This window comes from Hemiscyllium ocellatum, chromosome 5 (assembly GCF_020745735.1).
Source record: "Hemiscyllium ocellatum isolate sHemOce1 chromosome 5, sHemOce1.pat.X.cur, whole genome shotgun sequence".
In the NCBI taxonomy this organism is placed as follows: Eukaryota; Metazoa; Chordata; class Chondrichthyes; order Orectolobiformes; family Hemiscylliidae; genus Hemiscyllium; species Hemiscyllium ocellatum.
Genome location: NC_083405.1, coordinates 65,039,477 through 65,053,123, shown reverse-complemented (window position 1 = coordinate 65,053,123; position 13,647 = coordinate 65,039,477). Strand labels below are relative to the sequence as shown.

The 13,647-nt window shown below is 42.8% G+C and overlaps 1 protein-coding gene across 2 annotated transcripts in view; it reads left to right on the top strand.

Moving 5' to 3' along the window:
- Positions 1-13,647, top strand: part of mocos (molybdenum cofactor sulfurase) — a 241,952-nt gene that overhangs the window by 52,672 nt on the left and 175,633 nt on the right. For both annotated transcript variants that reach the window (XM_060824831.1, XM_060824830.1), the window contains exon 5: positions 3,143-3,219. In XM_060824831.1, the coding sequence (XP_060680814.1) occupies positions 3,143-3,219 (77 nt within the window). The remainder of the gene's footprint in view (positions 1-3,142; positions 3,220-13,647) is intronic.

Sequence of the window (13,647 nt, the reverse complement as noted above, 5' to 3'; positions counted from 1 at the left end):
AAGGTAAGGGCTTTGGAGAAGGTGCCTCCACCCCTAAAATAGTTGAACTCAATATTGAATCCAGATGGCTGCAGAATGCCCCAGCAAAAAATGAGGTGCTGCCTTGATGATAAATGCCAGTTCTGATTCTATTCAATTAAGATTTGTGTGATTAACAATTGGTCAAGGTCCACTATTCATGCTTCACCACGTCGGTAGAAATACTGGTAATTGGAAACTATTACATTTCCTAAGGATGTTGAAGAAGCAGGAGTTTTTGGGGTATCCTCTCAACTCACTGACTTCTGGGTCTGAAAAAGCAGAATTCTAAGACCAGAGTTGGTTGCTAGATAACTATTAGCATAAGACACTAGCCCTGTCAAAACTGTTTTCTTTCTTCAGTAATTGCAGCAATAAATTTCTTCTGCCTTGCTTTGCTTAGCTGCTTCTCCAAAGTCACTTGATTATCAGCAAAACAGCAGGTGCTAGACCTTTGACGTCAATAATTAGCAGGTCAGAGCCCACATACTGCTGAATACAATGCCAAGATATTGCATATTAGTGCTCAATCCAGACAAATGTCCAAATAATTCTAGCTTCCTTCATATTGTGCTCCAATACAGAATGCATTAGAATGCTCGTGATTTTCTCATCATGTGTAACTGGCATCACTACTATCTGCCCTTGCCAGAAGTATAGACCTTGAAGATTATTATCACCATTAAACTCTTGTCAACAGCCCAACTCACATTGTTAATATTCAGCTTTCTATCTCAGTAAACTTGCCACACAAGCTAGATGTCAATAAAAATTGACATGGAAACTAAATATAAACTGAAAGAACTGCGGATGCTATAACTCAGAAACAAAAATAAAATTGCTGGAAAAGTTCAGCAAGTCTAGCAGCATCTGTGGAGAGAAATCAGAGATAACGTTTTGGATCAAGTGACCCTTCCTCCAAACTACTCTGAGGAAGGTTCACTTGACCTAAACATTTACTCTGATTTCTCTCCACACATGCTGTCAGACTTGCTGAGCTTTTCCAGAAATTTCTAGTTTTGCAACATGGAAACTGAAGTGGGTATGTGGCAAAGCTTGCTCTGAAGGGCTTCGATGATATGCTTTAAGAAGTAACATCTCAGGGCATGCTCTTGGAGCAACACCACATGCATTCCATGTCCACATGTATTGGCATCCAATATGTGCTGGCCTCTAAGAACTGTGCTAAACCTCAGTGATGCTTCTCGGGCTGTACCAGTGACTATCATTGTAATACTACAGTAAGAACACTGTGTGCTTGGTGACATGGACTCAGCTCATACACTGGATCAGCATACATTTGATGGTTAAGAACATTTTAGAAGAAGGCATAGGATACCAAGAAATTGATAAGAAAGGAAAGAATAATGTGCAGGTTAGGTGAATTGGCCATCCTAAATTGCTCGTAGTGTTAGGTGAAGAGGTAAATGTAGGGGTAGGGGTCTGGGTGGGTTGCGCTTTGGCGGATTGTTGGGCCGAAGGGCCTGTTTTCATACTGTAAGTAATCTAATCTAATCTAATAAACTATGAATGTAATCTTGCAAAAAAAGTAAAAATGGACTGTAAGAGCTTCTCTGGTATGTAAAAAGAAACATTTGTCTCAGATGAATGTAGACCCACAGAATCAGCAGAATTTATAATGTGTGTGTTTTCACTGAGGAAGATATCAGAAATCTCCCTGAAGTTTAGTGTACAACTCAAAATGTTGAAGAAGGTGCCTGTAGAAATAGTTGATGCATTGGTAGTCATCTTCCAAAGTTCCATAGGTTCTAGAATGATTCCTACAGTTTGGAAGCATGCAAGTATTACCCCACTATTTATGAAAGGAGCAAAGGAAAACAACAGGGATTACAGACCTGTCAACCTTACATCAATTGCAATGTAAAAGCTAAAGTATCATAACATTCCACCACCTTCATTAAGTCTGAGTGCTGAGAGTTTTGTGGACAGCTGTTAAATAAAGGGTCACTAAATTTTTGTGTGCATGTGTAGTGGTGGGGAGAATCACAATATGGTGAACGTGACAAGCAAATAAACAGAGGGTCACTGTGGATGCTTCATTCAAAGACAGGCAGTGCCTGATTAAGGGTCCTGACACTACAAAGGGAAGGAAACCTATTGTGCCCAAACTTGTAAAAGTCAGCAAAGCCCAAGTGAGCAATTAGTGTATGCTTTCAAAGGTTACCAGGCACACCACTGGTCAAAGACCTGCAGTCTGAAAAGCAACCCTCCACCACCACCCTCTGCCTTCTATCTAGGAGCCAATTCTATATCCAAATAACCAGTTCTCTCTGTATTCTGTGAGATCTAACCTTGCTAACCAGTCTACCATGAGGAACCTTGTCGAACGCCTTACTTACATCCATAAAGATCACGATTACACTCTGCCCTCATCAATCCTCTTTGTTACTTCTTCAAAAACTCAATCAGTTCATGAGACATGATTTTTCATGCACAAAGCCATGTTGACTATCCTTAATCAGTCCAAATCCATGGACATCCTGTTCCTCAGGATCCCCTCCAAAAACTTGCCCACCACGATGACAGGCTCATCAGTCTTGCAGACAAGCTTCTCTCTGTCTGAAAGATGCAATCTAGTTGTTTAGAACTGAAAAGTAAATATTTTGTACAAAGTTAGAAATTTCCTTTTTTGTGCATGATTATTTTAACATAGTACTTTTACATGACTGCAATTTTAAAATGTCTTATGAGCAGCAAGTATACCTGCCGGGGTAGTTTATCATAACAGTCAAGAAACCATAAAAATGTGAATTTTTAAAAATTAATTGATATATTGTTGGCACAAAATGTGGCCACATTCAATTATGCAGTTGCTCTTTTGGATTACTTATCAAGATTTTGTCCAAAAACCTTTTGCAAATTTTAAAGTATAAAAAAACTGTACAGGTTCACAAGTTCCTTAAACATTGATTCAGAAACACCTATGGAAACACTTTCACTAATGAGAATGGTCTTGTCACTTTTGGATTTAAATAGAAGTTTTACAGCCATAAAAAAAACTGACTGCATCATAATCTGTCTAAGAAATAAATAGTTCTGTTACTTATTATAATGGAGCAAATTGAGTGGATTTTATGTGTGATAAATTGTAATGTTGTTTCAGGTTTGAAGATGGCACAATTTCTTTCCTTGATATAATAGCAGTAAATCATGGATTTGATGCACTGGATAAATTTACAGGTCAGTTACAAAGTATGATATTAAATGTAAGTATAATGTTACATCTGTTTAAGCTTTATAAGAATTGCATAAAAATGAGTGATAGTATTCCAAACCATTGCAATTTTTTTATTGAGTAAACTACTGACAGAGATTGCAAATGGTTGAAGTCTTAACAGTGAACCTATATCATGTGGATTGCAGAGTTCAAAAGGTGGCTCATGAACATATTCTCAAGGGTAATTAAGGATGGATTTGCCAGCAATGCACATACTCCATGAGTGAATAAAATAAAGTCTTGTATTTATTGGTCAGTGCCACATTGAAAATAATGGGTGTCTGGAAGTAAGTGACATAAGACAGGTCCGAGCCAGGCATGGACAGTAATGAATACTGAGGAGTACGTCAGTAAATCTATTGAGGGCAGATCTTGACTTTGTGCAGTACTCTAAACCAGGTAACAGTGATTCGGTAGCCTATTTCTCATTGCTGTAAATTTCATTCCCATTAATAATTGATAGTTCTGTGGCTTCCTTCTCTGTTGTGATTGTCTACACCTGTTACCAAGAGGGGTGTTTGTTACTGTGCTTAACTGATGTGCCTGGTATGCAAATGTATTCACTCACCTTGTTCACTTCAGTGAAGCCAGTAAAATCTTTTCAATTCATTGCTATATCCTTTGGACAAAGCTGCAAGCATTGCCCAAGTTATCTGCTCCTACTCCTTTCTGCCAGTGTCCCATCCCATCCCCTGGACTTGTTGGAGTATACAGTTTTCTCACAATGCCAGTGGAGCACTGAGGATTCTGGCACTACTCTAAAAAGAACAGTTGAGTTTTGCTGGAGCCAAGCTACGAATCTGGAAATGAGTGAATGCACCGATTTTACACACTACTAATCTCATTCAGAACTATCAGGAGCAGTTACCATTACAAAATAAAACTGTTGAAAGCCTTCTTCATCACCCTGTCCACCTGTGGCTCAATTTTCAAGGAGATTTGAACCTGTACCCCTACATCTCTTTGTTCTATAACACTCTCCAGGGCCCTATCATTGACTGTGTGTGTTCTGCCCTGGTTTGTCTTACCAAAAATGCATCACTTTACATTTATCTAAATTAAACTCCATCTGCCATTTCTCAGCCCACTGGCCCAGTTTATCAAGATCTTGCTGCATTCCCACATATCCTTCTTCACTGTCTTCTATACCACCAATCTTGGTGTCATTCGCAAACTTACTAACCACCCCTCCTAAATTTTCATCCAAATCATTCATGTAAATGGCGAATAGCAGTGGAACCAGCACCGATCCCTTTGGTACACCATTCATCATAGGCCTCCAGTCTGAAAACAACCCTCTACCTAACTGCCCTCATCTACTTTCTTGGTCACCCCTTCAAAAAATTGAAATCACATTAATGAGATATGATTTCCCAGGCACAACGCCATGCTGACAATCCCAAATGAGCCCTTGTCTCTCCAAATGCCTGTAGATCCTGTCTCTCAGAATCCCATCTCACAACTTACCCACCATGGATGTTAGGCTCACCAATCTGGAGTTCCCAGGCATTTCCTGAAATGATAGTGAAACTGCAGAATGTAAGCAGTTGAGGCAGTCCATGATGGGGCTGTATTTGAGGGGCTTTAAGGACTATGTCACTGAAGGTGAAGAGTCAGTCACTTGTGAAGTTTTAATGAGATTTGGTGACCCACAGTGATAACAATGGCTGGATTTGAGTTGTTGAGAAATTGTGAGATCACAATTGACCACATTTACTGTTTGGTGTATTTTGTGTGGTGTCTGACCATAGTTGTCTGTTACATTTATTCATTTTATTTTAGGCTTGAGATACTAGACTATATAAGTAATTTCTATTTTTGCACAGTTTTGAACATGTTCTTTTACCAGTCCAAGCATGTCTTGTTTAAGTTTATTTGTAATCATTATTATTCTTTGATGAGCTTACTCGATTCTAATACTAAAATATGTACTACAGTATAATACACATGTTATTGGCCATATTATCACCCTGAATAAATTTAAATTTGTTGTGACCATTACAGGCGTTAATGTAGAAAGGAGTTAATGTACCCCTCCAACCTCAGTCCGCACTCTGAATTCTGTAGTCAGAAGTGAAAGGAATGTGAGAAAGTAATTGCACTTTATCTAGTTAAAAAAAAATCATTATTTTGGGGATGCGTATTTCAGAGCCACTTTAGGGAGTTTTGTGTGCATTCCTTGCATCTTACAATACTCCTCTTTTTCTTCCTGGTTTTTCCCTTCCACCTTCCTCTAAAGATTTGGATTTTTTGTTGCAATATGCATTCATCTTTATGCATGAGCCAAAGCAACTTGTAGTTGTGTCATGGCAATTTTACTGGACTAATAATCCAGAGACCCAAGCTAATAGTCCAGGGATGTGAATTCAAGTCACATTATTGCAGCTAGACAAATTTAAATTTAATCAATAACCCTGAAATTAAAAGCTAATCTCAATAGTGAAACTATGGAATTGCAGAATAACAAAACTCTGTCCTTTAGGTCAGAAGCCCTGCCATCATTACCCAGTCTGGTCTTCATAGGACCCCACACCCAAAGCTTTCTGGTTAACTCTTAAGTATCATCTGATATGATTAAGCATGCTTCTCAGTTGTATTAAAGCCATCAGACTGACAAAGGCACATTACTAGACGTTGTAAAACTCTCCTCACTATCATCTGAGGCAATCTTTTCACACAGAGGGTGGTACGGGTATGGAATGAGCTGCCAGAGGGAGTGGTAGAGACTGGTACAATTGCAGCATTTAAAAGGCATTTGGATGGGTATATGAATAGGAAGGGTTTGGAGGGATATGGGCCGCGTGCTGGCAGGTGGGACTAGATTGGGTTTGGATATCTGATCGGCATGGACGGGTTGGACCGAAGGGTCTGTACATCTCTATGACTCTATCTGAGGACTCTATCTGGAGAGCTGTTTTACAGAAAAGTCAAGAAACAGCACGACACAACTTTACTCACTGATTCATACCTTAGAGAAAATATCCCAGACTTTTCCATATCCATCCCTGGGTATGTCCTGTCCCATTCACAAGACAAACCCAACAGACATGGTGACAGGGTGGTATAGAGTTGGACTGTTCAACTTGAAACACCATGCAGATTCTTGCCATCAGGTCAAGCAAGTGCAAAGAAACCTTTTGATTTCCATATATATCCCAATGTCAGTTGATTATTCTGTACTCCTCCGAATTGCATGCATCTTGCATAAAGCATGAAGGATAGCAAAGACACAGAATACACTCTTGGTTAAGGACTTCAATCCCCATCATCAAGAGTGCTTCATAGCAGCACCACTGATTGAGCTGGTTGGACCTTAATGAAATAGCTGCCAGATTGGCTCACTGGCAGGGAATGCAGGAAGAAACACATCGGAAAATCATACTTGATCTCGCCATCACCAATACTACTAATCACAGATTTATCTGACCCTTACCAATTGGTAGAAATGATTACCATAAAGTCCTTATAGAGACAAAGCCCCATCTTCCCGCTGAGAATCCCACCATTATGTTGTGTAGGAGTACCACTGCATTAAATGAGATACATTAAGAACACTTCGTATATCAAGCCACTTCGGAGCAGCGAGAGGCAGGAGCCGGGAGGAGGTGACATTGGTGTGAGGTGATTGTCAGGAAGACAGGTAAGTATATTTAAACTTCTTACCTTCAGGCCAGCAAGGGAGGAGTGAGCAAAGGACTTCTGGGAAGGGTAAGTAGAAGAGTTTGCATTACCCTCGGGTAGTGTCTCTCACCCATCCTCCTCCTCTAGCATAAAAAAGTTGTGGGAGACAAATTGACAAGCTAAGGTAACTAGTTTATTTCCTAATCCTTTTTTTCAGTAGTCACTTCGGGAGTTAGAATAGTGGGAATGGAGTTTAGGGCAGTGGAATATTCCTCCTGCAGAATGTGGGAAGTAAGAGTCACCACTAGTGTCCCTGCTGACTACATCTGTGGGAAGTGCACCCAACACCAGCTCCTCGAAAACCGCGTTAGGGAACTGGAGCTGGAGTTGGATGAACTTCAGATCATTTGGGTGGCAGAGAGGGTTATTGACAGGACTTACAGAGAGGTAGTCACTCCCCAGATAAAAGAAAAAGACAGATGTGTGACAGCTAGGGGACAGAAAGGGAACCGGCAGGCAGTGCAGGGATCCCCTGTGGCCATTCCCCTCAACAATAAGTAGACCATTTTGGATACTGTTGGAGGAGGGATGACTTACCATGGGAAAGCAGTGGGGCACCTGCTGCTCAGAAGGGAAGGGGGAAGAGGAGCAGAGCAGTAGTCATTGGGGACTCGATAGTTAGGGGGACAGTTAGGAGGTTCTGTGGGGACGAGAGAGATCTCACGGTTGGTGTGTTGCCTCCCAGGTGCCAGGACCTGTGATGTCTCTGATCATGTTTTTGGGATCCTTCGGGGGGAGGGAGAGTAGCCCCAAGTCGTGGTCCACATTGGCACCAACGACATAGGTCGGAAAAGAGATGGGGACTTGAGGCAGAAATTCAGGGAGCTAGGATGGAAGCTTAGAGCTAGGACAAACAGAGTTGTTTTCTCTGGTTTGCTGCCCTTGCCACGTGCTAGTGAGGTGAGGAATAGGGAGAGAAAGGAGTTGAAGACGTGGCTACAGGGATGGTGCAGGAGGGTGGGCTTTGGATAATTGGAGCTCTTCCTGGGGTAGGTGGGACCTCTACAAGCAGGATGGTCTTCATCTAAACCAGAGGGGTGCCAATATCCTGGGTGGGAAATTTGCTAAAGCTATTAAGGTGGATTTAAACTAATACAGCAGGGGGATGGGAACCAAAATTGTAGAACAGGTACAGAAGAGGATTAGAGTAGGGAGTTTCAAAATCAAGTATCTGACACTGGCAAGCGAGAACCTGGATTGAAGTGTATGTACTTCAACGTGAGGAGCATCTGAAATAAAGGGGGTGAACTGGCGGCGTGGGTTGGTACCTGGGACTTCGACGTTGTGGCCATTACAGAGACATGGATAGAGCAGGGATAGGAATGATTGTTGCAGGTTCTGGGGTTCAGATGTTTCAGTAAGAACAGAGAAGATGGTAAAAGAGGGGGAGGTGTGGCATTGTTGATCAGGGACAATATTACAGTTGTAGAAAGGATGTTTGGGGACTCGTTAACTGAGGTAGTAAGGGCTAAGGTTAGAAACAAGAAAGGAGAAGTCGCCATGCTGTGAGTTTTCTATTGGCCTACGAATAGTCCCACAGATGTAGAGGAAAGGATAGCAAAGATGATTCTCAAAAATAGGAGTGAGAGAGGCAGGGTAGTTGTCATGGGGGACTTCAACTATCCAAATATTGACTGGGATCACTACAGTACAAGTACTATAGATGGGTCAGTGTTTGTCCAGTGTGTGCGGGAGGGCTTCCTGACACAGTATGTAGACAGGCCTACAAGGGGCGAAGCCACTTTAGATTTAGTACTGGATAACGAACCTGGCCAGGCATTTGATTTGGAAGTAGGTGAGCACTTTGGAGACAGCGATCACAATTCTGTCAGGTTTACTTTAGTGATGGAAAGGGATAGGTGTACTCCACTGAGCAAAAGTTACAGCTGGGGAAGGGACTTTACGATGCAATTAGGAAAGGATTAGGAAAGGTTTAGGAAGCGTAGAATGGGGAAGGAAAGTGCAGGGATGAGCACATTAAAAATTTGGAGCTTATTCAAGGAAAAGCTCCTGTTTGTCCTAGATAAGTATGTACCTGTCAGGCAGGGAGGAAGATATTGAATGGGTGAGCTGTGGTTTACTAAGGAAGTGGAATCCCTGGTCAAGAAGAAGAAGAAGACTTCTGTTAGGACAAAATGTGAAAACTCAGTTAGGGCGCTTGAGAGTTACAAGAAAGTCAGGAAAGACTTAAAAAGAGAGCTTAGAAGAGCCAGGAGGAGACATGAGAAGTTGTTGGCGAATAGGATCAGGGTTAACCCTAAGGCTTTCCATAGGTATGTCAGGAATAAAAGAATGACGAGAGTTAAATTAGGGCCAATCAAGGATAATAGTGGGAAGTTGTGTGTGGAGTCAGAGGAGATAAGGGAAGCACTAAATAAATATTTTTCGACAGTGTTCACTATAGAAAATGAAAATGTTGGCGAGGAAGATATAGAGATACTTGCATTTAGACTAGAAAAGATTGAGGTTCACAAGGAAGAAGCAGAGTGTGCTAATAGACAAGTCCCCTGGGCCGGATGGGACCTATCCTAGGTTCCTCTGAGAAGCAAGGGAAGAGATTGTCGAGTCTTTGGCATTGATCTTCAAATCATCATTGTCTACAGGAATAGTGCCTGAGGACTGGAGGATAGCTAATGTGGTTCCCTTGTTCAAAAAGGGTAGTAGAGGCAACCCTGGTAATTTCAGACAGTGTGTCTCACTTCAGTTGTTGGTGAAGTGTTGGAAAAGGTTATAAGAGATAGGATTTATAACCATCTAGAAAAGAATAATCTGATCAGGGACAGTCAGCACGGTTTTGTGAAGGGTAGGTCATGCCTAATGAATCTTATTGACTTTTCGACAAAGTGACCAAACAGGTAGATGAAAGTAAACCAGTTGATGTGGTGTGTATGGATTTCAGCAAGGTGTTCGATCAGGTTCCCCACAGTAGACTTTATACAAAATGCGGAGGAATGGGATTGTGGGAGACATAGCATTTGGATCAGTAATTGGCTTACTGAAAGAAAACAGAGGATTGTAGTTAATGGAACATGTTCATCTTGGTGTCCAGTTACTAGCAGCGTACCGCAAGGGTCGGTGTTGGGTCCACTGCTGTTCATCATTTTTAGAAATGACCTGGATGAGAGCTTAGAAGGGTGGGTTAGTAAATTTGCGGACGACACTAAGGTCGGTGGAGTTGTGGATAGTGACGAAGGATATAGTAGGTTACAGAGAGACATAGATGGGATGCAGAGCTGGGCTGAGAGGTGGCAAATGGAGTTTAATGTGGACAAGTGTGAGGTGACACACTTTGGACGGATTAATCGGAATGCAAAGTACTGGGCCAATGGTAAGATTCTTGGGAGTGCAGGTGAGCAGAGCGATCTCGGTGTCCATGTACACAAATACCTGAAAGTTGCTATCCAGATTGACAGGTTTGTTAAGAAGGCATACAATGTTTTGGCCTTTATTAATAGATGGATTGAGTTCCGGAACCAGGAGGTTATGCTGCAGCTGTACAAAGCTCTGGTACGGCCACACTTGGAGTATTGTGTACAGTTCTGGTCACCGCATTATAAGAAGGATATGGAAGCTTTGGAAAGGGTGCAGAGGAGATTTACTAGGATGTTGCCTTGTATGGAAGGAATATGTTATGAAGAAAGGCTGAGGGCCTTGAGGCTGTTCTCGTTAGAGAGAAGAAGGTTGAGAGGTGACTTAATAGAGACATACAAGATAATCTGAGGGTTAGATAGGGTGGACAGGGAGAGCCTTTTTCCAAGTATGGAATCTGCAAACACGAGGGGACATAACTTTAAAGTGAGGGGAGGTAGGTATAAGACAGATGTCAGAGGTAGTTTCTTTACTCAGAGAGTAGTAAGGGTATGGAATGCTTTGCCTGCAACGGTCGTAGATTCGCCAAGTTTAAGTGCATTTAAGTCATCATTGGACAGGCATATGGACGTACATGAAATAGTGTAGGTGGGATGGGCTTCAGATTAGTATGACAGGGCGGCGCAACATCGAGGACCGAAGGGCCTGTACTGCGCTGTAATATTCTATGTTCTATGTAACATCTAACAGATCAAAACTGGGCATTCATGAGGCACAGTGAACCATCTGCTGCAACAAATTGTATTCAACCACAATCTGTATCATTGCGGCCCTGCCAATCCCTCACTCTACCAATACCATCAAACCAGAAGAGTAATCATAGAATTTCCACAGTGTGGAATGAGGCCATATGGTCCATCAAGTCTGCACTGACCCTCCAAAGAGCATCCCATCCAGACCATACACCCTATTTACCGTGGTTAAACACCTAGCCAAGGCATCCTTACACATTCCGCATTTACCATGGTCAGTCTACCTAACCTGCATGTCTTTGGACTATGTGAAGGAATTGGTGCACCCAGCGGAAATCCATGCAGACACAGTCATCCAAGACTAGAACCTGGGTCCCTAATGCTGTGAGCCAGTAGTGCTAACCACTGAACCACCATGCCACCTTTGGTTCAATCTTGGTTTAAAGACAAGTGAAATAGAACAAACTAAGAGCAATACCAAGCATACCTAACTGAGATGCCTACCTGAAGAAGTAACACCACAGGACTGTATGTATGCTGAACAGCAAAAAAAGCATGCGATAGAACAAGACAGTTCCACAACCAATGGATCAGATCAAATATCTAAGTCCAGTCATGAATATCGACAGGTATTTAGTTAAATACCTGGTGGAGAACTCTGCACAAACGTTCTCATCTTCATTGATAGCTGTCCAGTATGTCAGGTCAAAACACAAGTTAAATATGCCAAGTGTATGATCCGTGTGAGCCTTCTCCTAAAACCTCCAGCATCAGAAATGTTGATCTTTTGCCTGTTCAATTCACAACACATGATATCAAGGAATGGCTGAAAGCAGTGCACAAAGTGAAGGCCACCAAGCCTGAAAATAAGGCGACTATAGTGCTCTAAACCTATTATCCAGAACTAGCTCTGCCCCTAAATAAGCAAATCCAATGTTACTCAAATAGTCCTATTTATGAAAAGCAGGACAAATCTAATCTGACCAATTTCAGCCCCAGTAGTCTACGTTTAATCCTCAGATGGGTGACAGTGAGGGGGACTGGGAGAAAGCAGCCAGTGCAGAGACCCCCTGCGGCCGTTCCCCTCAATAACAAGTATACCATTTTGGATACTTGTGGGGGGGACAACTTACCAGGGGTTAGCAATGGGGTTCAGGCCTCTGGCACGGGGCCTATCCCCGTTGCAGGCATGGGGCCTATCCCCGTTGCTCAGAAGGGAAGGGAGGAGAAGAACAGAGCAATAGTTATTGGAGACTCGATAGTTCGGGGCATAGATAAGCGGTTTTGTGGGGGCGAGAGAGACTCACGTTTGGTATGTTGCCTCCCAGGTGCAAGGGTACGTGATGTCTCTGATTGTGTTTTCCGGGTCCTTAAGGGGGAGGGAGAGCAGCCCGAAGTTGTGGTCCACATTGGCACCATCGTCATAGGTAGGAAGAGGGATGAGGATGTTAGGCAGGCATTCAGGGAGCTAGGTTGGAAGCTCAGAGTTAGAACAAACAGAGTTGTTATCTCTGGTTTGTTACCCGTGCCACGTGATAGAGAGTCGAGGAATAGGGAGAGAGAGCAGTTAAATGCGTGGCTACAGGGATGGTGCAGGAGGGATGGATTTCAGTTTCTGGATAACTGGGGTTCTTTCTGGGGAAGGTGGGACCTCTATAAACAGGATGGTCTACACCTGAACCTGAGGGGCACCAGTATCCTTGGGGGGAGGTTTGCTAGTGTTCTTTCGGGGGGTTTAAACTAACTCTGCAGGGACGTGGGAACCTAGACTGTAGCTTTAGGGTGCAGGACCTGGAGTATAGGGAGGTTAGGAACATGGTATCAATCTCGAAGAAGGGTGCCTGTAAACAGGAAGGTGGCTTGAAGTGTGTATACTTCAATGCGAGAAGTATACGAAATAAGGCAGGTGAACTTGCAGCGTGGGTTGGTACCTGGGAGTTCGATGTTGTGGCTATTACGGAGACATGGGTAGAACAGGGACAGAATTGGTTGTTGCAGGTTCCAGGGTTTAAATGTTTTAGTAGGGTCAGAGGTGGGGGTAAAAGAGGGGGAGATGTGGCATTGCTTGTCAAAGATAGTATTACAGCAGTGGAAAGGACGATGGATGAAGACTTGCCATCTGAGGTAGTTTGGGCTGAGCTTAGAAATAGGAAAGGTGAGGTCACCCTGTTAGGAGTTTTCTACAGGCCTCCTAATAGTCCTAGAGACATAGAAGAAAGGATTGCGAGGATGATTCAGGAGAAGAGTGAAAGTAATAGGGTGGTTGTTATGGGGGACTTTAACTTCGCAGATATTGACTGGGGAAGCTATAGCTCGAGTACGTTAGATGGGTCGGTGTTTGTCCAATGTGTGCAGGAGGGTTTCCTGACTCAATATGTAGACAGGCCAACAAGAGGTGAGGCCATATTGGATTTGGTTCTGGGTAATGAACCAGGCCAGGTGTTAGAATTGGAGGTAGGTGAGCACTTTGGGGACAGTGACCACAATTCGGCGACTTTTACTTTAGTGATGGAGAGGGATAAGTATGCACTACAGGGCAAGAGTTATAGCTGGGGGCAGGGAAATTATGAATCGGTGAGGCATGACTTAGGATGAGTCGCTTGGAAAAGTAGGCTTCAAGGGAAGGGTGCAATCGATATGTGGAGCTTG